The sequence below is a fragment of the Ammodytes marinus genome, assembly GCF_949987685.1.
Source record: "Ammodytes marinus genome assembly, chromosome: 11".
Taxonomy (NCBI): domain Eukaryota; kingdom Metazoa; phylum Chordata; class Actinopteri; order Uranoscopiformes; family Ammodytidae; genus Ammodytes; species Ammodytes marinus.
In genome coordinates, this window is record NC_137215.1 from 9,642,165 (window position 1) to 9,668,958 (window position 26,794).

Consider the following 26,794-nt stretch of genomic DNA (forward strand, 5'->3'; position numbering starts at 1 on the left):
ATGACTACCATGGCATCTCCGGGTGCCCCGTCTCTCCTCCCCGCGGCTCCTCTCGGTCTCCACCCTGCGCCGAGTTCCGTCTCTCCGGCCACCAACTCCCCGCCACCTGCGGCCACCTCCGCTGCTTCGTCCTCGGCTCCTCCGCTGACGCACCCGGCGCTGCTTCACCAGTTCCGGGCGGACCTCCTACTACCTAACGGGACCCATCAGTTAAAGACCGGCGGAGGAGCCCCGGTGGTGTCCGCCGGCGGCGCCAAGCCCGTGTACGCCACCCCGTCGCCCGTGGAGAGCACGCCGCAGAACAACGAGTGCAAACTGGTGGAGGTGAAAGGTGCCAAACTGGCCTCGTTCACGGTGAAAGACACGGAGCTCATCTGCCTGCCGCAGGCTTTCGACGTGTTTCTCAAGCACCTGGTCGGCGGGCTCCACACCGTCTACACCAAGCTGAAACGGCTGGACATTGCCCCGGTGGTGTGCAACGTGGAGCAGGTCCGGGTGCTGCGGGGGCTCGGGGCCATCCAGCCCGGGGTGAACCGGTGCAAACTCATCTCCAGGCAGGACTTCGAGACGCTCTACAGTGACTGTACCAACGCAAGGTGAGGTGGGGGTGACGGGGTTACCTGGTCGTGCACTGCGGTTGATTTTAGGGTTAATGTTTCAGGTAGAGGGGTCGGTGGGTGCAGCAGCAGGTGGGTGGGCTTGTCTAAAGCAGGTATAAGGCGTCGAGAAAAAACGTGGGATTTATTCTGTTTATCTGATATCAGTCTGCAGGGCCTCTCCAAACTCCTAGGATGCCTCACACACAATCTAAACTATATTGTAATGTACTTGTCAGTGATAGTGAATGATGAGTTTGACCTTATGGTGTAATGTTTTATGTAGCCTATTTGGTCATCATAATATTTCAGGACTTTAATATCTGCCTGAGATTCCTCTAAATCAAAAGCTAATAGTGAAGTATCTATAAAACAGGTGAACTTTATTGGTTAAGGAAGATTCCATAAATTGATTTGACTGAGAATATGATTATTTTTTGTTTGTTTTGGAGGTTGCATAGCATTTAATGATGACTGACTGGAGGTCCAGTTAACCCCCTTTTCATTGACCACATTAGTGCTGCTATAGGCCTGTCACTAATCACCATTTAAACGGGCGATAAAGGCTGTGATGATGACGATAATGAATTTTTGTAATCTTAATAAAGGAAAAAAAACTCTTCAAAGTTTGTCATGTTATCATAGGCTATGATCTCTCTCTCTGACATGCACTCTCTCACACACACACACAGCACCACATACACACATACACATACACAGTCTTTTCTGCTCTCTGATACACTTACACACACACATATGCACACATTAAATCTGACACTGTCATTCTGAGAAATTGATTCTTCACAGAAATTAATTAATTTTCATTTGGCCCCAAGCGGCAGCTTAAATCAGGACAAGCTCACTCACTCACTCACTGATCCCTTTGCGCTCTCTCTCTCTCTCTCTCTCTCTCTCTCTCTCTCTCTCTCTCTCTCTCTCTCTCTCTCTCTCTCTCTCTCTCTCTCTCTTTCTCTCTCTCTCTCTCTCCCCTTCCTTAATAACTTGCTGTCTTATCATATCAACACTCTTTAGCCCTGAGCATCAGAACAGAGGAGATGATTAAATGAATGCTTATGATGCGATTATGGAAATTAGCTGTTTTGCAGAACTCCGATGGTGACCAACTACGTGGGTCATCAATCCAGCACACTGCAGAGAGATGGCTGGATAAAGGGGGCTAAATTGGCGGGGATTCGAGGTTTCCTGGTGCCTCACGTCTGGTGTCGTGCAGACCACATGCTCGTAACAGCATGGCTTTGAATCCAGAGGAGTGTGGATTACCCCTAGTTTTGGGGAATTATCTTTAGTTTGACAGTTAATCCCTGCTTTTTTGAACACGAGTGATCCAAATGTAACACCTGGCGTTAAAATATGGATAGAGGATGGGTTAATGTTTTTACAGAAAGACAGCAAAAAAACTAATATAAACTACTTTTTATTAATTTCTTGATGTTTTCCTAGGTGTATAGGTCACATCAACTAGGTGCTCTATTTTTATCCCTGAGCTGCATTTTGATTTTTTAAATACCTAGGGGGTTTAGCTTTGTAGTTTTGATGCAAGCTGTGACTTGTTGAAGGAAAAACCACAAACACCAAAACGGAAACAAACTATTGTGAGAATCAGCTAACAGCTCCAAGTGTGTGGAGGAGGAACACCTGCGCCTGCCCTGAGCATTTGAGGCCCCTCCAACCGAGACAAAAAAAAAAATCCAGATGCACCTCTCTCTGGCTGCCTCTGGGACTTTCTTCCATGTCAGGTGTTAATGGGAACGTTGTTCTCCCGCCGCTGCAAAACACACAGCCTCCGCCGTCTCTAATTATCCACACACACACACACACACACACACACACACACACACACACACACACACACACACACACACACACACACACACACACACACACACATACACACACACACACACACACAACACTCAAACAGCCTTTAGTTAATGAGATCTGAAAACATCACTCGTCTGAAGCCTTCAAACGACTTCCTTGATTCTTTGTCTTAGGACTTCAAATGTGCTGTGGCAGGCAGACCATTAATAACATACGTTTTTCTAAGTAATTCCTGGTGTGTGAATGGAGCGGGTTACAGTAGCGGGTCAAGACAAAAAGTGGTGCTCAAGATGCTTCTCGTTAAAGTAGGGAGGCTGGACCCGGCTGGCTGCTAGACCTTAAAAGTTCCGAGGACATCTCCAAGATATGTGATGTTACGGCTGTCTGACAGCGTCAGGGCTCAGTCAGGTTTTTTCGTTACTGATTAAGACAGCCATCACTTATTATTTTCCAGTCCAGTACAGTCAGACTGACCAGAGGAGAAAATAACAAGCTTGTCTGATGGTCTTAACATGACTAACAGAATGCTTGACATGCATTTCCTGCTGTTTGTTCTTGCAGCTGTTTGTTCACTCATTGGTTTTAAGATTAAAACGGAACGTCGTGAAGCAGAGGTTAGGGAATTGTAAACCCCCCCCCTCCATTTATCTTTGTCTCTTCGTCTCCTCTTTGTCTCACTCTTTCACTCCCGCTGTGCACAAACACACCCTGACCACTGAGTCATCACGCCGCGTAGAAGGGCCGACTTCACCCTCAGCCAAAAGCCCAGTTATAATTCATGCATAGGTGGCACACAGACACACACACACACACACACTCTCACTTTCTCGCTCTCTCTCTTTCTCTGTCATCTCCTAACACACACAAACTCACACGGTCACGCCTGTGTGTTTGCTGGCTTTGCTGCTAAATGACATTAGTTCCACAGAGAGAACATGGCGTGTAGGAGGCAACCTGATCCTCCGTCCTTTTCTTTCGCCCTCACAAAGGAACAGTTTCATTCTCTGTTAGCAACACACATCAAATGGCTGGCTCAGGTCAAACTGTGTGTGTGTGTGTGTGTGTGTGTGTGTGTGTGTGTGTGTGTGTGTATTGTAGATATATATTTATATTGTGGGTAAGAGTACACAAATGTCACCACCCCCAACATGATACATAAAAGTAGTGTAATGTTGCAAAGGTATGGGATCTCCTGTTACCTTTTGAACAAAGCATGAGTTAATAACATCACATTGTTTCCTCATTTGTGTGTTTGAACTTTTAACACACACACACACTCACACACACACACACACACACACACACACACACACACACACACACACACACACACACACACACACAACGGCAAAGTTTTTTTTATACCTGCCCAATGAAACAGAGGTGAATGGAATTTGGTTTTAGGTGCCTTAGTTTTTCAAGTATGTTATCTATTTTCAAGTCTATTGAACTCTGTATACATAGGCTACAGATGGATAACCGATTTCAGAGGATGCAGTTCTTTTTTTTAGACCTACTTTTAAACAATTAGTCCCCATACGAACCGTTGACATTCCATCATTGAATTGCATGGCTATATACTAGTGGTAAAATATGTATATATTTAAGATATAATATATTGTAAAATGTTTGGTTGGCAACACAACATTGAGACTTTGTCCAAAAATCAAGTTCACACTTGTGTCTTTGCAAGTTCCTACAACCGGGGACATTGACAAAAGCACAGTCAAACACGAAAGCAGGTGTAGAATAAATATTAAGCAACAGTTAGTCAAATCCAACTATGTATGATAAATGAGACGGAGCGGCCTGCGGAGCACAACGAAAGCCCGCTCTTTGTTTCTCTGTGGCAAACCTCGGCCGTGCAAGTTGGCAGCGGTAAGTGTGTGTGTGTGTGTGTGTGTTTGCGCGTGCGTGTGCGTGTGTGTGTGTGTGTGGGAAGGTAGACTCCTCAAAGCCGAGCCCCACTGCCATGCCATAACTCACTGTCAAAGTCAGCAACGTTAGGATGGAGGGGAGGAGTTGTGTGTGTGTGTGTGTGTGTGTGTGTGTGTGTGTGTAAGGGTGGGGTGATGTGCTCAACTTTAACCTCTGCACTCTTTTGATGTTTTTATAGAGAAGAGTACTATGAGAACGAGAGGTCCTCCATGTCTCTCACTATGACAGGTTTTAATGTAGTACAACACACACACACACACACCACACACACACACACACACACGTAGTCCTCCTGACATCGTCTTGACCCTGGAATGTGGGAGAGGAATGCAAGGCGGTATCGGTTTAGGAGATCAGTTTCTTGCCATGATCAAACGTCCTGTGTGTGTGTGTGTGTGTGTGTGTGTGTGTGTGTGTGTGTGTGTGTGTGTGTGTGTGTCGTCCTGCCGGCTTCTTTCATGACATCACCACACAGGCTTTTCCTAATAACAATGGTGCATCAAGCTTTTTTTTTTAGCCCTCGATTTGAAAGGGAAGATCACAACATCAATCTTTGCCTGCCTTCTCTAACCAGCAACATAAGTCTTCCTGCGTACAGCGGCGACGATATGATTTATCAAACCGGACCGTGACGGCGAATACAACCCTGTGTGATAAACACAGATTGAAAGGATGGGAGCATGGGAGCTGTAAACCGCCACTAATATATTCCAAACAAAATCTTGTTTGAGCTAGTTTTCTCTCTCTCTCTCACACACACACACACACACACACACACACACACACACACACACACACACACACACACACACACACACACACACACACACACACACACACACACACACACACACACACACACACACACACACACACACACACACACACACAGCTGCTACCTATCAGCACCTCAGTCCCTTCAAGCCAGTAGCTGTTTTGACTGTAACACTTCCTCTTCTTTCATTACTTTTCTCTTTCCCTCACTGTGTGTGTGTGTGTGTGTGTGTGTGTGTGTGTGTGTGTGTGTGTGTGTGTGTCTGTGTGTGCATTAGCGAGGAAGAGAGAGATCTGTCATCTTTGTTATGTTTTGTTTCTGTTCCACCTGCGCTAAGCTCCAGCTGCCATGTTTGCCGTTTCATGTTTCAGGTAACACACACGCTAAGCTTGGAGGGCAGAACTCAATGTACGGAGCAGGCTAGCCTTTTTAAAAACAGCAAAGAAAATGGTGTATGCGTTTTTGTTCTTGTGTGTGTGTGTGTGTGTGTGTGTGTGTGTGTGTGTGTGTGTGTGTGTGTGTGTGTGTGTGTGTGTGTGTGTGTGTGTGTGTGTGTGTGTGTGTGTGTGTTTGTGAGAGTGTGTGTGGCCAGAGCGTTGGCATGAGGGAGGACGTCTGGGTGAGATTTTAATTAAAGTTTGAGACAAAGAGGTCATAAGCCACACTCCCCCTCCTCCACACACACACACACACACACACACACTCACACACACCTTGCACACACACACACACACACATACACACACACACACAATGCACTGTTTTCTCTCTCACCCCTCCTCTCTCTCATTCCATCCCCTCAGCTTGATGACTTTTCCATGAAAGGCTTTTTCATTAATCCTACCTCAGGGAACCAGTGCTCTCCAACCCTACACACACACACACATGCACACAAACTCGCAAAACATACTCTCATGCACAACACACACATAGACCTCCCTCTACGGGTCACTTTGATGTATCAACGTACATGCAGACTAAACACAAAATTAGGTTCCAGTTCTTTATACCTCCCTAAATTGCAACATATACAAAGGCGCACACACAACACACACACACGCATAGACACAGGCCATTAATTAGTGAGTGCAAATAAACAGTAGTAAGGGAAAGGGAAGTGGCTGCAGTAAAAAACAACCACAGTCTTTGGTCTCTGTGTACTTTATTTCCTCCCCACTGGTGTTCGTGTGTGTGTGTGTGTGCCCGCGCGCTTGCGTGCGTTCATGCGTGCGTGTGCACATGCGTGAGTGTGCTCATCTAAGGTGTTTCAAAATCGGTTGCAGTGGAACTGTGTTGCTTTACCCTCAAACCTAAGACCTAAAATTACATTTCCTGCTTTTGTTAAGCACAGTATGCAGCTCCATGTGCACTGCAAAAATACTGTGTGTGATGTGAAAGCACCCCCGCCTTCAAAAAAACAACACACACTCCCACTCACACACACACACACACACACACACACGCACACACACACACAAACAAACACACACACACACACACACACACACACACACACACACACACATAGTCACACACATAGACAGAACTTCATCCCTCTTGCACATTCCTCCTGTCTGTCTGTCATGTGGTGTGTGGGAATTTGTGTTGGTCTACCTGAGTGTCTTTCACTGTCTACATGCGTGTGTGTGTGTGTGTGTGTGTGTGTGTGTGTGTGCGTGTGTGTGTGTGTGTGTGTGTGTGTGTGTGTGTGTGTGTGTGTGTGTGTGTGTGTGTGTGTGTGTGTGATATCTGATGTCAGCTGTCACATCCCAGTCGGTCTGGGCCCATAATAAGAGACAATAATAACAACTCATTAAAACCGAGGGCAGGAACTGTGGAGCTCATCGGCTCATCAAATTAACCTTTGAACACTTCATACACACACACACACACACCGGTGTGTGCGCACACACAGACACGTTGACTAGCTACCTGTTTTTCTCCCACAGTTAGTGACTACACAATCTTTCTCTCTGTCTTTTTGTCTCTCTCCATCTTCCGCCCACTCCCCCCACACCCTTTCCTCTCCGCCTGTGGGTGTGTCAACAGGGGATTGGTCCTTTCTGCTGGGTAATTGATGAATTATATGCAATATGCAAATGAGGCGCCATTAATCTCCTGACTGACAGCTTCGTTTATGGGGCCTTAATGACGGCTGGATTAGATTCTAATTAAAATCTGCTCAAAGACACCCGCGCTAGGAAGCTGCTCCTACTCTATCTCTCCCTTTTTTCCACTTTCCCCCCTTTTTTCTCACTCTCTCGGTGCCTTGCCCCTCTTTACCTCTCGCTCTACCTCTCCTCACCTTTTCCTCCATCTTCGTTGTCATATTTTATTGTTTGTCTGGATCTAGGTCTCCTCTTGCCCCCTCTTTCGCTCGCCCTGCCTTTTAACACACACACACACACACAGACACAACTTCACAGACACATATGCGTGCATAGACTCATGTTATCCAATGTCAGTCTGGTATGAGAGGAGACGAGCCGCGCTGGTTGTCATTAGGCCTGATGTGGCCCGTGTCATTTCCCCTGTCAGGACATTCACACCGTTTAGTCAGAGCCAAAGTGATGTCTGACAGCTTTTCACATAGTTCCTCCAGGATTGATTGAGCATGCCCGGCTCAATCAAAACCATGTGAATCTGCTTGTAGTCGCAGCCTCCTATTGAGGGGGAACTTGTGACATGGTGGGGAAGAAAAAAGGAAAACCAAATGGCCAAACGAGGAAAGGATGGTAAGGGGAAGAGGGAGGCGAGCAAACACATTTAATAAGCAAACAAATGAATGAGTAAGCTGAACAGTAATGAGGTGCTTTATTGATGCCATAGGGAAAGTCCTTTTTTGCTTGCTCGCATCCACGGGGAGGTCAGATTTGCTGTACAGCAGCGTTCCTGGAGGCGCTCAGGTTTCAGTGTTTTTGCTTGTTGACACTTCAGCAGGATCCAATGGGGTTTACAGACTGAAGGACAGTCTCGGCTTTAACAGGGCCACCCATCTCAGACTCAGCATGATGAACTTGACTTGACTGAGGCAGTGAGGTATTAAAAGTGCCTAATGACTAATGTTAGCATGTGTTGTTTTTCTGCCTGCAGTTCGAGGCCTGGACGACCGCCCAAGAGGTTGCAGAGTGTGACAGAGGGCGGGACTCACCACATGCTGTCCCACAGCGGGCTGATACACGCTGGGATCATGCCTCCTGCAGGTGACCACCCAGGCCTCACCACCATGCACATACAGGACTTATGTACGGTACCTATGTGCACACCATGATAAACCATATACTGTAACACAGGGGCATAGACATACTGAACTACCAATGTGAAGAGGAATCATTTGTGTAGTAGTTCTGCAACATGTAGTTAAGATGTCAACTGTTCATCAGAGGTGGTGTATCATCATATTCATGTTCCAAAATTTGCACTTTCCAAAAAAGTAAATCTTTTAATCATAATTTAATTCCCTCTCATTTAGTTTTCCAATTTGACTTTACTGGAGGGCAAAACTCAAAATTTGACAGATTATTTTCCCATTTTTTTGCGTACACAATTGCTCAACAATAATCACAAAAAGTAGTCCTGATCAAGTCTCATCTGTAATTTGTGCATTCATTCTGCATGTCTATATATAAAAAAGAGTAGATTTATGCACCAGGAATGCAATCTGAATCTCACCGAAGTTTATCTGACAAACTTGAGTTACAGCCGGCTGTTAAAAAATCATGCAGGCATTCCTTTAAATGTTTTAAGAAGGTCAATCAAAATGCTCACGTTACAATAAACCCTCATCAATAATGATGATCCGTGCCTATGTTCCAACCATTTGTTAGGAAAGCAGATGTATAAATAAATAAATAAAATTTCTGGAACAAAATGTCATTACTTATACATTCGTTATCTACAGTATTGCAATGCAAGGTTGAAAACTTTGAAATAGTAAAATCTATGAATCACAATAAATGACAAAAAAATTATATAGTAATATTTAAATATTAAAAATTGTTAAAAAAACCTCATGTACAACTAAAACATATCTTACTAATTTAAATAAACCTTTAAATCAAATATATATGTATTTTTAATGACATATTATTTACATCTATTCTGTTAGAAACACTGACTTCAACATTTAACAATTCTTCATTTGATGAGGCTTTTTGTCAGTAACTGTCACTAAATTTAAATAACCCAAATAAATTACAGTTTCAATTATTTTAGTTCAGAATCGTTTTTAAACTGAAAGTTATAAAATCTTACAAAAAACAAAGAATGAACAAACACCACATTAAAGTTTAAAAGACGGCCACATCCGCTCAATTCACCTGCCAGTGTGTTCTTCATCAAAGATTCATTAAAAGGAGAAAAGCCTCTGTGACTCTCTAAATCCCCCCTTTTTCACAAGCGTTTCATAAGGTCAAGGATTGTAATTCTTCAGAGCTGTACAGAAGTCACAGTAGAAATCCCTGTTTTTGGCTGCTAGAGCTGTGTTAAAGAGTGAATAAGTGTCGTGTTGTTGCTTCAGCCCTCAAAGGAGCCGTTTGTAAAAGTTTAAATGTGCTTTTTTTTTGTGGAAGTGAACGCAGTGACCTGGCAACCACGCTGAGTTTAAAGAAAGGACTATGCAGAAAAGATACAGGATGGGGCTTTTTTCTTTTTCTTTTTTTTTTTACATTCCCTGCACGCCCCCATAATGACACATTTTACCCATCATCAATACCATGAGGAGGCGGGGTTCTGGGAGGTGTCCTGTGTGTTGATTAATCAAATTAGCATTCACACTGCTGACACCCTAGAAACTGCTCATAACTTGCAAGTTGGTCTTTTTTTCTTGAATCAGAAGTGCACAAGGTCCACGGTTAAGTCGAGTCACAAACATAATCTTTAAGCCTTTGAAACCCTTTTGATATGAATTTTATCATTTCGTTCAAAATCTCGAGAAACAAGGTTTCATTTGTTTGGGCCAATAAAAACACCTTAACCCATTAAATGTCTCTTTAAGACATTATAAAATCAAGTTTTCAGGTTGTAGTAAAATGTGTAAAAATCTGTAATTTGCAATGTCATAACCTTTTTGTTTTATGTTTAGACTTTGTAACAACAGTCTTAGCCAACTGCCTGCTAAAGGCCACAGTGTCGTTATTGTGGAGTGTGTTTGTTTGTGTGTGTGTGTCCCTGTGTGTATGTGTGTGTACGTGTAGCACAGAGAAAGGGAGAAAAGTAATTGTTGGCACCTCACCGCTCTCAAAGTTGCCCTTGGCTTTGTGCTCTTCACTGCAACCTGGGGCCTGTTTCAGGTAGCTGGTTTTGAGGCAACCCAGAGTTTGTTCGCTCTGAGTTGGTGGAAACTCTGGGTTTTCCGTTTCAGGTAGCAGGTTCAGTGCAACCGAGAGTCAGTTACTGCGGCAACATACGCCGTGGGTCTAACCTGCTCGGGAGGTGGTTAGACCTACCCGAGTTTGTTTTCACTTTACGCTGCAGCTCCGACTGAAGAAAGAGTGTCACTGTCACACGCGTCCCTGTACAGTTTGAAGCAAAATCACTCCACAGAAATCTCCATCGGGATGTTTTTATCATTTCCTGATGATTTTACGTTTGACCAATCATTTATCTGATCAGCCTTGTTCTCAGCCCTCGGTCCGTTCAGGCGGCCACCTTACACATCGTGACATGCTCTACATTCAGATTAATAAACCTATTTGTATTGTATGTTTTTTAACGTCTGTGTCACTGAACAGATTTATGTCAGGTGGATTCATGTAACGCTGCGGCTGCACGCGATCGTTACAGTTCACTTCTGCGATCCTAAAGTCACAGACGAGCCTCGTTAAATAGCCTAATATGAATATAAAAATTATATAATAATGTAAACTGTGATCACTTGAGGAAAATGGATCTGGTAATAAATCAATCAGGCTCTTCAATGGAAACTGTCACCTAATGTGTCTTGACGTTAATGTCTTTCACTCCCCATTTAAAAGAAGCGACAGTCTGTTCTGTTTGCTGCACAGTAGGCTATTAGACTATAGCTTGCCAACATATTATACAGCAAATATAAAACACTGTCAGCAGCAATGCTGTGCCGCGCCAGCTTTATTACTTTACAGCTGATATGCGTAACTTTTTAAAATAGACTATGGCTTCTCATACGGAAGCGAAATGATTCTCTTGACAAAAAATGTTTGCTCTGTTTTTTTTTCTGAATTGCCGAGGAGATTAGATCAGAGTTATGAGACAATATCCCGTTAATTCTTCTCCATAGGCTACCATAAGCTCATTCGTTAATATTTCTAACTCTAGTGGGAGGAGCGGAGATTTCTTTTTTTCTTTTTTGAGAAGTGGAGAAGTGGGAGGATCAATCATTTGTTTCTTCTGTTTCCATGGTGAATCATGTTATCAGCGATCCATTGACGATGGCTTTTATGCACACGCTCCACCCAGAGTGAACACGCTCAGAGTTGATAAACCCAACGCTGATCCACTGTTCTGAAACCGAAAACCCAGAGTTGCTTATCAACCCTGCGCTCTGAGTTGACCAACTCAGAGCGCAGGGTTAAACCCAGAGTATGTAAAACCAGCTACCTGAAACAGGCCCCTGATCTTTTCATTCCGCACCTCAAAAGAAGCCATTTTCTGTTAGCTCCGCTTCCTCTCACTGTTCAAAGGTGCTTGAGTGTGTGTGTGTGTGTGTGTGTGTGTGTGTGTGTGTGTGCGCGTGTGTGTGTGTGTGTGTGTGTGAGAGAGTGTGCGTGTGTGTTTGTGTTGAGTGTTCAAGAGCATCTTTCTCAGTGGGAAAAAGAGTCTTTTTTTCCACCAAAGGAGAGGGCACGGCGGCAATGTCAGCGCAACTGATTAGAACCGGCCACATGAGAGGGGAGAGACAGACAGCGAGAGGGAGGACATTTGAGCGTAAAAGGCAGGGAGAATCTTTGATGTGATCCTCCTTAGTCTCTTTTTCTCGCCCTCTTTGCACTCATACACACACACACACAGGCACACACGCACACACGCAACACAGTGGCTTATGTCCTGCTGTGTTGCTGACATTTGAAAAGGTAAAGTGAGGAGAGGGGATGCGAGGAAAGCAGGAAAGAGGGCAGGGAAGAGAAGGAGAGAAGATGAGAAGAAAAAGGAGCAATTTGTCGCGGGTTGTCTATGCCTTGGACTGACAGACTGTTATTCTTCCTCACTCGCCCCATTGTGTAAGGATAGAAAGAAAAGAAAAACACTTGGCAGTTCAGTTTGTTGCAAATGTTTAGATGAATCCAAGATCAGGAAATTAAGACTTATGCTATGTTTGCATTTCCTCGGCGGTGTTTGCACAGTTGCGCTGGTTTGTCCGACTTTAATAATTCGCTGTGTTTGTCTGCATTAGTGCGAGAGATATTTAATTTTCTTTGGCATCACATGGTTTTTAAGGTCGCTCTGTGGGTCAAGCTACCTAGCTGGTGGTTTGGAGACACAAATTAAAACGTGGCTCAGACCTCCTGCCACATCTTGTCACTCTCCATTTCGTCTTATCCCCAAAAGTGCACAACCCCTATTAAAAAAGTATCTTCACTTTCTCTTCCTCTTAATGCGTCTAATTTGCACTGATAAAGAAGGGCCTTTCTGGCAGAGAAGGTGGGAGCTGCTGCCGCCTGTTTTGCTGTGCTGTGGGATGTGATGTCCCTGTGTGGGAGAGATGGATGTCTTGGCTTGCTCCTATCACTGCTGATTCCCTGGCAGACTAAATGGCCAGTGCAGCGGTGCAGTCAGAATGAATGGCTGGCCTCTGTCTTCCCATGACAACCTCCTGCCTACCCACTGCTCTAATCCTCCACCGGTTGCCATTGATCCGACTCTTATTGATTCTTTCTCTCTCTCTCTCTCTTTCTTTCTTTCTTCTTTTTTTTCTCCCATCCTCCCTATATTTGTCTCTGTCTCAGATCTGTCTGCCCTGGCCAAGAAGATCAAGCTGGAGGCGATGGCCACTTACCACAATAACCAACAACATGGCGGGCCCAACGGAGAGAACGGCGACCACAACCCCGGACTGGGTGAGTCTCGTCCACTGGTCCATCACACACTCACACACTGTCAAGCACAAATGTGTGTGTGTGTGTGTGTGTGTGTGTGTGTGTGTGCGTGTGTGATGTTTAATTGCGGCCGTATAACACGCCGCGCCGTTTTTGTCTGTACACATCTGCGACGCTCAAGTCAATACGACTTGAGCAGCTGTGTTTATGTGCGGGCGGCTGAACCAAGCTGATTAAAACCAGGATGTGACATCACCTCTGCTTCCTTTTGAGAAACGGTGAATGAAAAAAACTAAACAGCGATGAGTCAGTTCCCTTCAAACGAAAAAGTCAAAATAGACATCTGGGCCACATAATCCAAACCATCAAAACATAAGGAGCAGATTTTATTTAATTTTTTGGGATATATATTTATGTTTTCATCAATTCTCATCAACAAAAAATGTATTTTGTTAAGACTGTGATAATTGCCCTCGGATTTGTTTTCATACTTGTGAGATTCAATGAGATACAGGAAACGTATCAGGAAAAAACACAGTTGGTCATCCGCTTTGTTAGCCTCAAAACGTTGCCGGCAAATCATTAGTAGATATTAATCATCACATCAACATAGCGTAGGGCCCATACCAGCTCTGTTACTCATTGTCAACATGGCAATGGTCATAATGAGTAACATTAGCTCATTTTACTGCAATGAAAGTCTCATTTTCAGAGATAAGTAAGCAGATTTTTCTAATTGACAGTAAAGAAGAATCCCCTAATTATGGGATAGAGTCGCTTAGTCTACTCATTATTTGTGCAGGTAAAAATGTTTTAGTCATATCTTAAAAACTGTTCCCTTTACTGCAACTGATGGCCAGCTTTGCGGTGAAGGAGAAAAAGTGGAGCAGCAGCAGGACGATAGCGAGCGCACCGGGGATGATAGAGAGATGAATAAGATGAGAGGCTGAAGCCGAATCAATAGTCTTCTCTCTAATTCACTATCCTGAATGCAAACGACAAATGCTGGACAATCGATTGGCGGGACGGACACACGCACGCATGCACACACACACACGCACGCTTCTGCGCCGACGCCATCACACACGTACAAACACACACACAAACAAAATGGGACGTACCACCCCCACTGTTATCGACAGGTTAAAGCGACATCAGTGTGTTTAGACAGATGACAGGGCTTATGGAGGGTCTGTGTGGAATACGCTATCAACCTAGGACACGTACATACAAACACACACACACACACACGCGCGCACACACACACACACACACACATACGCACACACATGCACACACACATACACACACACACACACATACATACACACTCACACACACACACACACTATGTGTATGTGGTACATAATGCAAGGCTTAAGGACATTAAATGAAAAAGAAAAAAATGTGTCTTGTCTTTTCAAAGTAAACGGAGGCAAAAGTAAAATAATTGTATGCATAAGTCCACTTCTTGTGTGTAGTGATGTCTGTAAACAGTCCCCATCTTTAGCATTGTTTACTATTGTATACACTCAGTTACGACTGCCAGCATCTGTGCGCAGTTAGGTGGCATGGTTACCACCAGCCATTATAAACCTGTAAAGCTTAATCACTGTTAATGATAGAGTCAAGTGGAAACACACACACACATAAAGCGAAAGGCATACATACACACATAAGCACAACGTCTTTTTTTTCCATACCGCCACCCACGGCCTTATGGGAAGGATAGGCCCCTACCAGACTTCTAACCACTACAAAGGCAATCTCGGATTACACACACACAAACACACACAAACAAACACACACACACACTCACAACATGCTGAGTGTGACACCTTCCGGGGAAGAGCGGCGAGCAGACATTTCTGCATTTAACAAGATCTTCTGGGAAATTTACAGTAACTATTTGTTTACTGTAATGGTTTGTTTGGATAAACATAAGAGAGGCACTTTGACTTTTGATGTTTTTTAATGAAACATAAGAGAGAGTGATGGGAGGGCAGAGAAAGTAGGGGGGTGGAATAGTGTGAGGGGGAAACCGAGTTAAGGAGGTAGAAGGCAAGGGTGGGTTGGGGAGGGGGGGAGCAAAGTGGAGCGCTGGTTTCTAACCAAGGCTTGATATTTGGACTTGGCTGCCGGTTGATTGTCGGAGCATCTGGTTATTTAGCTCCATTCAGACAGATCTTTTGTTTGGATTGGTTTCTGCTCTGGGCAAGTGAGAGACTAATCTGCCAAATGCACAAAGCACTGCACATATGTCCAGCGAGCCTGACTCATAAAGTCAACGCCTCTCACTCTTTATTTCTCAGTTTTTCTTTTGTGTTTTTTTTTTCTTTCTTCTCTCTTTCCCTTTCCCTCCATTATTTGTTGTATTTCATCCCTCCTCTTTAGATAGCCTTTTTCTTTTCTTTTTTTCTCGCACTCATTCAATTATTTGTGACAATTGTGCGGAATATAGTCCAAGATGTTTTCCCCCTTTGTGTTTATAATTACCCAGCGTGCATTGCTGGCCCGGCACCAGGACTGCCATCAGCTTCTTTTGTTCCACTTCCTCCCTGTGTTTCTTTTGTTTTTGTTTTTCCTTTTATTAAATGATAAATATTTATGTCATCCCACCTCCCCCCTCAACTGGATTGTTTGTTTCATGAATAGAGGGACTGCAACAACCCACTAGGGTGCTGTTGAGAGGAAGGATTTTGCTTTAAAGATAGTGGACGCTTGTCTTAAAGAGAGGAGTGCGAAAACAACAAGAGTGAGGAGATCGGCCGAGATAATGAGAGTTGGGTTTCAACCAATGAAAAACGTGTTTGGTTTTATTGTAAAAGAACACCGGGGCATTGAAAGGAAAGTTAGACCGTTGTCTTCATTGCAGAGAGGCTGAATTTGTGTTTCTGCACACTCACCGAAAAGCACAGAAGCATCAAAAATACAACAACACATCCCTGCCAGCGCGGCCTACATATCTCTGTGTTGTAATGAGCAGGACCAGTGTTTTCTGCCACTTACCCTTCCCTTTTTCCTTCATCTTTTTTTAACTCCATGCTCTGCATCTGTAAACCCCTTGACACGTGAATGCACACTTGTTTCTGGGTTGTGGTGTAAGAGGCAGGGCAGCCAGTCCAGGTAATATTGACATCACAGAGGATTGATATTGGTTTCCAGTTTCAATCCTGTCATTACAGAAGAACTTGAGACAATGTGGGCTGTTAGTTCAGTACACACCACAAGACCGAGCAGAGGAAGGACTTTTGCGATTTGTTCCCTCTTCCTCCCTATGGACATACTATATACAACTGAAGCTAAAATGAAAGAAGTCAGGTGCAGGTACATTTGACGACCAATGAACAGATCATGCGGTTTGAACTTTGCGTTATGAGAGGGAGCAGACTCTTACTGTTTTGTTGTTCCTGTGCTCTGTCTCTCCTTCTATACATCTCTATATTATTCTATACCCCCCTCCAGCAGTTCTGGATCAGTTGCCCTTCATGATGATGTCACATCCCCTGATCCCTGCCAGCCTGGCGCCGGCCTCCGTTTCCATGGCGATGGGCCAGATGAACCGACTGAGCACGCTGGCCAGCATGGCCAACGTGGCACAGCTCCACACCAAGCCCCCCAACAGGGCTCCCACCTCCGTCATTAAGGTGAACTCACATTCTGAGACACTAGGAACTCGCTGACACAAAATCATGTTTTGATCAGAATCTAGAATCAAGTTTCTATCTCTCTTTCTTCAAGGGGTTACAGCTTAAAACCGGTAATTGTCTTCTGTTGGATCACTACCAGAATGTAATCAGTTGTTCCTTGGTTTAAAGCCAACCCCATATCTATTTTTACTTTTCAGAGATATCCTGAATCACAGACACTAACTCTGACCTTCTCACCCAAGTTGGTCACTTAGTTTAGAAAGTACGACAACAGTCCAACGATTCACTAATTCAATCTTTGGAAGGATTATATATTACCAAAAATGTCATATGCATATAGTCAATCGTCAGTCTTATCAAAGTATTACATAACAAAATGCCCTCATTAGTTGCAGGAAATGTTGTGTCCGGTCATCATTTTTAACGATGCAAACCATTGTTTTTCAAACGCAGGGTTGGGTCCCAAAGATGGTTTACAAGGCTTACTGAAATGAGTGTCAAATTTCTCTCTAAATACCTAAGTCTTTGGACTCTAGGTGATTTATGAATGACTACTAAGTAAAATCCTTCTGTTTTACCATTTAAAAATGATTATAATTTATAAAAAACACATAACTTCTGTGATAATGTTTGGGCTTAAGAACAAAAACGAAAGCCAATAGAGCGTTTATCAAGTGACAGCTAGCTTGCAAGATAGCCAGAGGCTAGCCTTAGCTAAAAGCATAATTTTTTGTTTGTTGGTAGGAGCGAGTGCGTGACAGCCCCTCCCCTTCTAACTCATTGGAGGAAGCTCAGATGTCGTCCAATCACAGCAGTGTGTCCAGCTCACCTTCTCACACAGAACGCACTGCAGAAAACCCACGTACGTACTTCCCTGTACCTCGTCTTGATGGTAGTAGCATGAAAGCATTTTTACAAAAAATGAAGTATATTGTAGCTGTAACAACACTCGAGTTATGAGTTATGGTATGTATCTTTCTTTATGTTACTTCCAGACCCACTCGATGGCGGCCTGTCGTCAAGTCACAGTGTGTTAGGACATCATTCCCCTGGTGCGGTGCATGGGCCCAGAGAGACAGATGTGTCTACACTGGAATACAGCAAGGAGAATAGGAGGGCCCATGCCAACAGAGGTGAGATACACTGTTATGTTTGTTTAGCATTGGATCTGGTTCAGCAATAAAACTCTGCTCTTCAGACAAATCACACATTGAAATGTAACTTTTATCTTGTATTTAGATGTCTTTAATTTAAAAAGTCATTTGATTAGCACCATTTTGCAACTTTATTGAATGTCACTTCAAAGGTCATGGTCTTGCTGTTTTCTGAGAATTTCCTGTTCCAGCCCTTCATTGTGGAATGATTATTAATGAGTAAAGATTGTTTTCTTGGACAAATCAATTGCCTTTGAGCAAAGTCTGTCAATACAGTACAACAAGCATTCAGTGTCCATCCATATCCATCCGTCTCTGTCATCATTCTTCCTCTGTGGATTTAAACACTTGTGGCGGCTGTGTATGACGGTTTATTTAGCACTGTTTATTTTTGGAGAGAGAAAGGCTTTCCAACAGTCTGATGAGAGAGAAATATCTCCGTAACTGGTCGATAAGGATTCACAGCCTCACCCCCTTCTCTCCTGCTCTTCTCTCCTCCTCGCTGTCGACGGCCCCCCCTTCGGCTTCCCGCGGAGTGCAAAGACAAATAATTCTGCAAAACAGGGCTCCATTAGACCAGGAAGCAGTGTTACATTAGCGAGCCATTTGCCGGGCCGCGGCCTAACGAGCCAGGCGGCCTCCCGCGCTCTCAGCTGGACCTCATCTGCATAACGACCGCCTCCCTGTCGTTAGGGCCCGCGTTGCCACGGCGCTGCAACGTCAGTTGTTTGGTTCTCTCTGTCAGGGAGGTTTGCATTAGCTTAATGAGGACTGCTCAAGGACAAACAGTCAGCAGAAATCTACAGCGAGAGCGGGAGAGAAAGAGAGACGGAGAGTTTGTGTGTGTGTGTGTGTGTGTGTGTGTGTGTGTGTGTATGTGTGTGTGTGTCTGTCTGTGTGTGTGTGTGTGTGCACGCGCATGTGCAAATGTATTCTAATACTGAAACACATTATTCAGTAATCGAATCTAAAAATCACAAAGGCCTCCCAGGTAAGGGATCCGATGCTGTCAGGTATCCGCGAACATATTGACAAAGCAGTGATGGCACTTGCGACGTGTATGCCATGCATCACACACACATTGCATTTATGCAATTGATTTTCAATAGATTTTGCTGCATGCAAATGAAACACATGTACATTTGCTGGATCGGAGGCTTTTGTATGTGACCTACAACATCACAGGATAGCTTTATCGTGGATTGAACGGAATTTCAAAGAGCACTTCAGCGCTGTCACTCTGTCAATCCATTGTATGATAATCTTTGGAGTGAGTGTGTGTGTGTGTGTGCGTGTGTGAGAGAGCCAGTTTTGGCTGTGTGTGCTGTTTCAGTGGTCTTTGAACAACGTATCCATGCAGCAAAGATCAGAGGCCATCCCTGACACCTCACTACCATTAACCAAACATCAGCAGAATTTTATTCTCTCTCTGTCTCTCTCGTTCTGCCCCCCCCCCCCCTCCCTCCATCCCTCCCTCCCGCTCTCTTCCGCTGACTGGCAGTCTTCACGTGGTGAAGTTCATTAGCCCTGGGGACGGGTGGGAGAGGAATAAGAGAGATGAAGTTTGGAGGAAAAGAGAAAAACAGACAGTGACCTTGGTTAGGGAGATGGGTAAATGATCAAACGAGCTGGCAACCGTGTGTGTGTGTGTGTGTGTGTGTGTGTGTGTGTGTGTGTGTGTGTGTGTGTGGGTGTGTGTGTGTGTGGGTGTTTGTGTGTGTTTATGCCAAATGTGAGTGTGTGTGTGAGTGTGAGGTAAAGTAGGCGTAAAACAGTAACTCAATAAAGGATCAGTCACATCCAAGGAGCCTGGGGAGCCCACGCTGCTGACTGCGCACTTCAGCGGCTACGAATGTGTGTGTGTGTGTGTGTGTGTGTGTGTGTGTCTGTATGTGAGCCACGGGAGTGTAGTTGGATGCCCTCCGCTGAGCTCGCCAGCACCTGCTAATTACCTTTCTCTACAGAGCAATGCTTTTAGCAAGAAAGAGGGAGAAAGAGGAGGAGGGGGGGAAGGGGGGGTATTGCTTCTCATCTGTGAAACACCTTGAATGTGACAGTTGCCAAGACGTGAGGCCGAGGCGGAGTAGGGGAGGTGGGTGGATTTGGAGCAGAAGATGCTGTGGTCAGCTAAGTGGAGAAAACACTGTCATTTGTCACAGACAGAGAAAAGTGCCAGATATCACATCGCACGTTCACACTCGTCTCCGCTCCAATAACCACCGGACTCCCAGGACGTCGCCGTCCTCAGTGGCTCGGATGACAGTGAACGCATAAAGTGAGCAACTGCCTGATGTGGAGGAGAGGAAGAAAAAAAAAGAAACTGCAGAAAAATGGCTAATCTTCATCTCCCCCACTGTCACGAATCGGGAACACGCAGTTCTCAGGTTTACAAACAGATGGTCATCCATAATGCAGCTTCTTAGCTGTTTTTATGGGAGATGTCAAGCTGTGGTGCATTATCAATAGGCAGAGTGCCATCTAATAAAGGCTAACCACATTTTCAAAACCCCAAACCAGGACTTCGGCGTATGTACATGCACACAGTAATTAGTGTAAACACCTATTTACTGATGGGCTTGATATGTTTACAATAAATTAAATAGACATATAAGTGAGCTATTAGTGATAAAAAGTTGCATTCAACATTGGATATATATAGCCTATATATATATATATATATATATATATATATATATATATATATATATATATATACATTTATATAGTTTGATTGTATTTTATTTTTTTACTCCGAAATGCATGGAAACAATACATTAAACAGGAAAGAAAGAATATGTGTGTTGGTGGTAGTAGCGGACACTACTCACATTCATCAGTAATAACTTAATAACCTCTTTCAATTAATTGTAACTAAATGAACATATCACTTAAAAGCTGAAGTTGAATGCACTGATAGTAGGTTGCTTTGGACAAATGCATCTGCCAGATTGATGTCTTGTGGTATAATGAGTAGGCAATGATAAAAAAAAAATAAAAAAAATATGAATAGCCTACATACATTTAAAATTATGAGAATGTTGATTGTGAAGGTTTCTTTATTTCAGATAACAAGGTAAAGCCACCGATCACCTATTGTCAACCAAACCTAACCTTTTATCATCTCATCGCTCATCCCCACGCCAAAAACAAGTCTCAAATAAATACTTTAATTTTTTAGAAAGGCCTAAAACAGCTGGACGCTGTAGCCTTTTGCAGACATCACTCAGACAGAGCATTTGTTTCGGGACTATTTTCAGTCACATATTTTGTGCCAAATGGTTATTGAAAAGCTACAGTGCCCATGTTCAAGATAATGAATGGCCAGCAGCAGCACGTTGTGACTCATTGATGTGTTTTTTTTTCCTCTTTTCTTTTTTTTCTTTTTTATGTCATCACGGTCAATTCATTGTTGCTTTTGGTCTTTTGATGTGTTTTTTGTTGAAAATAAGAAAAACACTGAATATGTCTGCTAAAGATAAAAGCCGAGTAAACGGTAAGAATGTCTGTCTCTCTGCCCTTTCAGATACCAGCTCCTTGGCCACTCACACAAGCAGGGAGAGCTGTGATAGACAAGTGTACCAGAAACCCCCGTCAGGCAGGCAGGGCTGCGAGAGGGTATCTTACGCTGTGGGACAGAAGCTCGCAGCAGGTCTTCACCACACTCCCTTCATCTTCCCGGAAGGCTTGTCCTCCATAGAGACCCTGCTCACGAACATCCAGGTGAGCCTCTGCCGGTGGCTTTATTATTATAATACTCCGAGATGAATAGAAAAAGGGAGATGAGCCACTCTTTGGGATTTCCTAAAATGATAAATAGCCGGCGAGGGTATACATTTAGTATGTGCAGTAATTGGGATGGGCGTGTGCTGACCTGCTTCTCAGATTTAACATGTCTTTGTTAAGAGCCGAGTCACAATGAAAGCACTCACAGTGGTTGGGCTTTCACAGGGACAAAGACACCTTTTTAACCTAATTTGATCCAGATCATTTTTGTTATTATTTTTTTCCTGTCTGGGTAAATCCAGCAGTTACACGAATGAGGAAAACAAGAGACTAAAACATTTCCCTAAGCAAAATCTTGGTAATATTTTTTACATTAGCTTTGTTTTCAATATGCGGCATAAAAACAGACATATCCGCTTATGATTAGGAGATCACAGGGTTCTCTCCGGTGCGTTTTTAATAGTTCGTAGAAGGCAGACAGCCCCCCAGCGGCTTCGGTGTATGGTGTAACCTGTTGATGTGCGCCTGTGTGTCTCCAAGCAGGGCCTGCTGAGAGTTGCCATAGAGAACGCGCGGGCGCAGGAGAAGCAGGACCAGCTGGAGAGGACCGAGCTGAAGATGGAGCTGGTCCGAGAGAGAGAGCTCAGAGAGACGCTGGAGAGGCAGCTCAGCATGGAGCAGAAAAACAGAGGTGGGCCACGTCATGCATATCCAGGCTTCACACGCAGCAGGAAAACACCACAGTATGCTTTGCGCAAAGAGCAGAGTAAACCCCTAGTTATTTTTAAACCCTTAAAGGTGGAGTCTGTGGTTCTGGAGAACGCTTGTGGTCAAAATCACCCTTTGTCAAAATCAGTCAATATCTCCTCATGATCCGCTACCTGTCCGTACTGTGTGTGCACACTGAACATATCCAGTGTTAGTACACAGCCTAGGCTCTGTAAACCGACAAGTTGCTGGCAGTGGGTCCCTTTGTCTACATACCCTTTGTTTACATAACGGGTTACAGAGCCTAGGCTGTGTATTAACAGCAGATTTATTTTTCAGCACACACACTGTTCGGAGAGGTAGCAAGTGTGAGGAGATATTCACTGGTTTTGACTCAAAGAGTTTTGCCAATAAGTTTTCTCTAGTTACACTGACTCCACCTTTAATTTTTCTATTGTTTGTTGGTGTGATGCTTTACTCCCTTCTTCTGAGCTATAGAGTGTTAAATGTCATCATAAAGACTGGCATGGTGTTTATTTTTTACATCTAAACACTGATAATTCTGCAGTGCAGCTAAACTAAGCTTTGTTCTAATCCTCTTCTAAGCTGAGAGGATGTCCGATAACTTAAAAATCAGTCAAGGAAGTGAGGACACCAACTGTATGTTCCTCCTCAAAGCGTCTGCCAAGGTGAATTAGACTGATTTTAGGCAGTATGCTGAAAACTAAATCAAGTCTAGCGTGTTCACAAAAGTTGTCATATACAGTACAGCACAGTGAGAGCAAAGATGGAACACCAGATGGAAAAGATTGTCCAGCAGTTTTAGACCAGCAGTGATGCATCAGTTTTGTCAAAAAACCTGACAACCAAATATCCCCTATGAATGCATTAACGATGATTTCTTGCGGATCATACTGTACTTTCAACCATAGTGAAGTGGGAGCCAGGAGCATTGTAGCCTAAATCACTGAAATTAATATCTCATTCAAACCTTTCAACAATACAACAAACACTCCAAGCTCACAATACCTTCAAAGTCCCTGGAAACTCTTGATGTAAAGACCCAGGAAGGTCAGGACACACAAACACAAAAAAAAAACACAATAAACAAATCCATACAACAAAGGATACGCAGGAAGTGAAGTATACAAGTATATGACAAGCATCTGATTTATTTTGTTGCTAAGCACATTTACTTGTACTTTAGTGACTGACTTCCTTGGTCATCTTCTTCTCCTCGACTCAGTTCTGATTCAGAAGCGCCTGAAGAAAGAGAAGAGGAACAAGAGGAGACTACAGGAGGCTTTGGAAGAGGAAGTCAAACTCCGAGATCAGGCAGAGAACAGTCTACTGCACACCACCAACACACACACAGGTACGGACACATTTAGAAAAAATATCACATATTTCTGTTTTGGACTCACAGTTAGGCATGGGCCCGTATGATATTCTGACAGTATGATAATATTAAGCAAAAATACCCTGTTTCACCGTATTGTGATTACAGCTCTGAAATGTGTTATTTTCAAATGTCTGGGTAAAATGAAAAAAAAAATATCCTGAACATAATCTTTTAAACAGCATACAGAATATTCTAAACATTAATAAACTTGTATGATAACATAATAAAATTATTCTAAGCAAAGCATTTTTTTAAGTGAGCAGGTATGTGAAGGTATTTCGAGACATGCTCACTTTCTACACATTTCTCATCTAGTAAATGTGGTTATGATACAGGAATTTTCTGAACATTAATTAACTTGTATGTTAACATCCTATGTGTTCTAGTACCTTAGAATGGTGGACACAGATAGTGGCGGTATTGAAACCCTGTTTTTTTGTCATGTCGCGGTATGCCTACAAATCGGTTATCGTCCCATGCCCACTCACAGTCGAGCTATGTTCTCATTTTCATATTAAATATTTCCAAGCCTTCAGTGCAACATAGCCTCCGCTGTTTATACACGTCTCTAATTTAGTGTCTCTATTAATTAATGACCAAACTACAGGCCATCAATCTTCGGCAGCCCCTCCTCACCCAGAATCTCTGACCCAGGACGTGGACGGGAGCAACCGCGAGGACAACAGGCTGGACACCAAGGCAACAGTACAAGGTACAGGTGTCCCGACAGCAAAAATATATACTGCCTCTTCAGTGTGTAACTGTGAAAAACAAGTTCATATTGAAATCTTGTAGCTGTGCAATTATTAGACAGAGAAAGACTGCTGGCACTGCTAAAACACTCTTCTATAACAGACACAAACAAAGAAATTATAAAAAATGGGAATGTGTGTCAGCATCTGTTGTCATGAAAAAGAAGCCATTTCGGTGAATGAATTGTGAAGTAAACAGTGATATACCTGCTGTGTGTGTGTGTGTGTGTGTGGGGGGGGGGGGGGGGAGTGGGTATTTAGCTCCTATTAACTGAGCTGGGACAACAGATTTCATTATTTTACCCTACTCACTGCTTTTGATGCTCAACTGACCGGTGTACTGGAAGGGTTTTCACAGGGAGACAGCTCCTGGGGAAATTGAACAAAATTAAATGAAGCGTGAGGGCAGTTCACCGGGGGCTGCCGTATTAATGGAGACAGTCAGAGTTTAATATATTTATTTTTGCCGACGTTATTGTCTTGGCGGGGATAGATTAATGAGAAAATCCCACATGTAACACAACGACTTAAACGGACAGAAAAAAACAACGGCCGTGATCTCGGGCACCGGGTTTCATCAAAAGGGTTGCACGGGTTCAAGCCCACCTCTGCTCCGCACCGTGCCAGGACCGCCAGTACCAGACAGCGTGCTTGTTCAAAGGCAATTTTTTTAATTGAATGTCAGTGAAGCAAGAAGAGAACTGGCCACTAATTAACGGCTGTCTTAATTGTCCTCGTGACGAGTTTGTTTGGACATAATTTGCATAATTAACACCCAGTAATAAATCATTTAAAGGGGAATTGTCTGTCAGACAGCAGGGGCAGGATGTGGTTCCCTTTGTGCCAGGAAGTTTTATCGCCAAAGAACAGGGATCAGGGGGCCAAATACCACTTTTTAACCAAAGCTTTTCTTAATAATGCTCTTTTATTTATGATCTGTGGCCAAGGTTGTAGACGATATTGTTCAATATTTATATGAATGCATTAATAGCATATTGCAGTTTTCCACCTGCTTTTACATTCCAATTGTAATATTCCTTGTGTTTTGTTAATCCAGATTTCTTTGTGGATTTCAGAGGGGAGAGTTTTCCTGCAGACCACTGGGATGTACTGAAGACGAGCAGGATGGATGGGTGGATGGATGAATGGAAGAATAGAGTGATGAAGATTTCCTCCTTTTATGAGAAATACTATCGAGAGGCATGCTCACTCGCTCAGTGGCATCTGAGATACGCATCTCAAGAGGAGGACTCCCATATTAATTTCAAGGGGTGATGTTTGAACTTTCCCATTGTTCTCTTGTTTAATTTATTGCATTTATCACCCAAATCCTGCCCGTAGTGGGAACCAGTACTTTATTCTGATTATGTGTTTTGACTGTGTTTCTTTCAATCAAGGTTTTATACATCCCAGATGAAAATGTATAGTTGTTTATTTTTGTTTTTCTGTCAGTGCTGTCTGTCTGGACACAAGTGATGAATCTAACTTGTAACAGAGCTGTGTACATATACGTATATAGTCATAATTTTTGTTATTATTATTATTATTATCATCAAAAAAAAACATAATGGCATGTTGTACAGTCAGTAAATGACTTGTATTGTGTATGTTATGCAGTAGTGCAGTTTGACAATACAAACAATACAAATCCTTTTTATTAAAATGGTGTCAGTGCTTTCTTTATTTATTCCACAAGTTCAGTCCTCGAATATATCGTTAATTTAATTGTTTTTCTTATTGGACGGGCTTTTCATTGATTTATTCTAAATGCATCACAGCTATCAGAGATGTGGATTCATATTGTCATTTAGATGGGGTTTTTTGTGTGAGATAAACAAAGCATTTCTGTATCAGTAAACCCTTGAGATCTGTTTTGTTTGTGGAGGAGGGAAGTGGAGGGTGGGCGTCCATGTGTTTGTTTCTATACAAACGTGAGGGTGTGTGTGTGTGTGTGGGGAGGGGGGGGGGTGATGAGTCATTAATTTTTGCGCCATCTCCAAAAAAAAAAACACATATGAGTATTGACAGACAGACAGGAATGTGGTGTGCATGGTCATATGTGAGGGGCACTTTTTGTGAAACATTATGACTATGCACGTTCTGTGTGTGTGGCTTCACTAATTTTTATCATGTTATCATGTTATGGGTAAGCAACTTTGAAAGCTAAACTTTGGTCAATAACTTGTTAAGAGCACAGTTTATGTACATTTGTAAAAAAGACAAAAAAATATAACTAATGAAT

General features: G+C 43.3%; 1 protein-coding gene across 1 annotated transcript; it reads left to right on the forward strand.

Moving 5' to 3' along the window:
- dachc (dachshund c) lies at positions 1–25,966 on the forward strand (the record flags this gene model as incomplete). The annotated part of the gene is made up of 11 exons (XM_080036922.1): positions 1–596; positions 8,245–8,354; positions 13,074–13,184; positions 16,632–16,810; positions 17,558–17,675; positions 17,809–17,946; positions 21,491–21,687; positions 22,231–22,381; positions 23,645–23,773; positions 24,408–24,512; positions 25,629–25,966. The coding sequence occupies 11 exons, from the start codon at positions 1–3 to the stop codon at positions 25,664–25,666; spliced, it is 1,872 nt and encodes a 623-aa protein (XP_079893048.1). The 3' UTR covers positions 25,667–25,966.
- Positions 25,967–26,794: the final 828 nt, after the last annotated feature.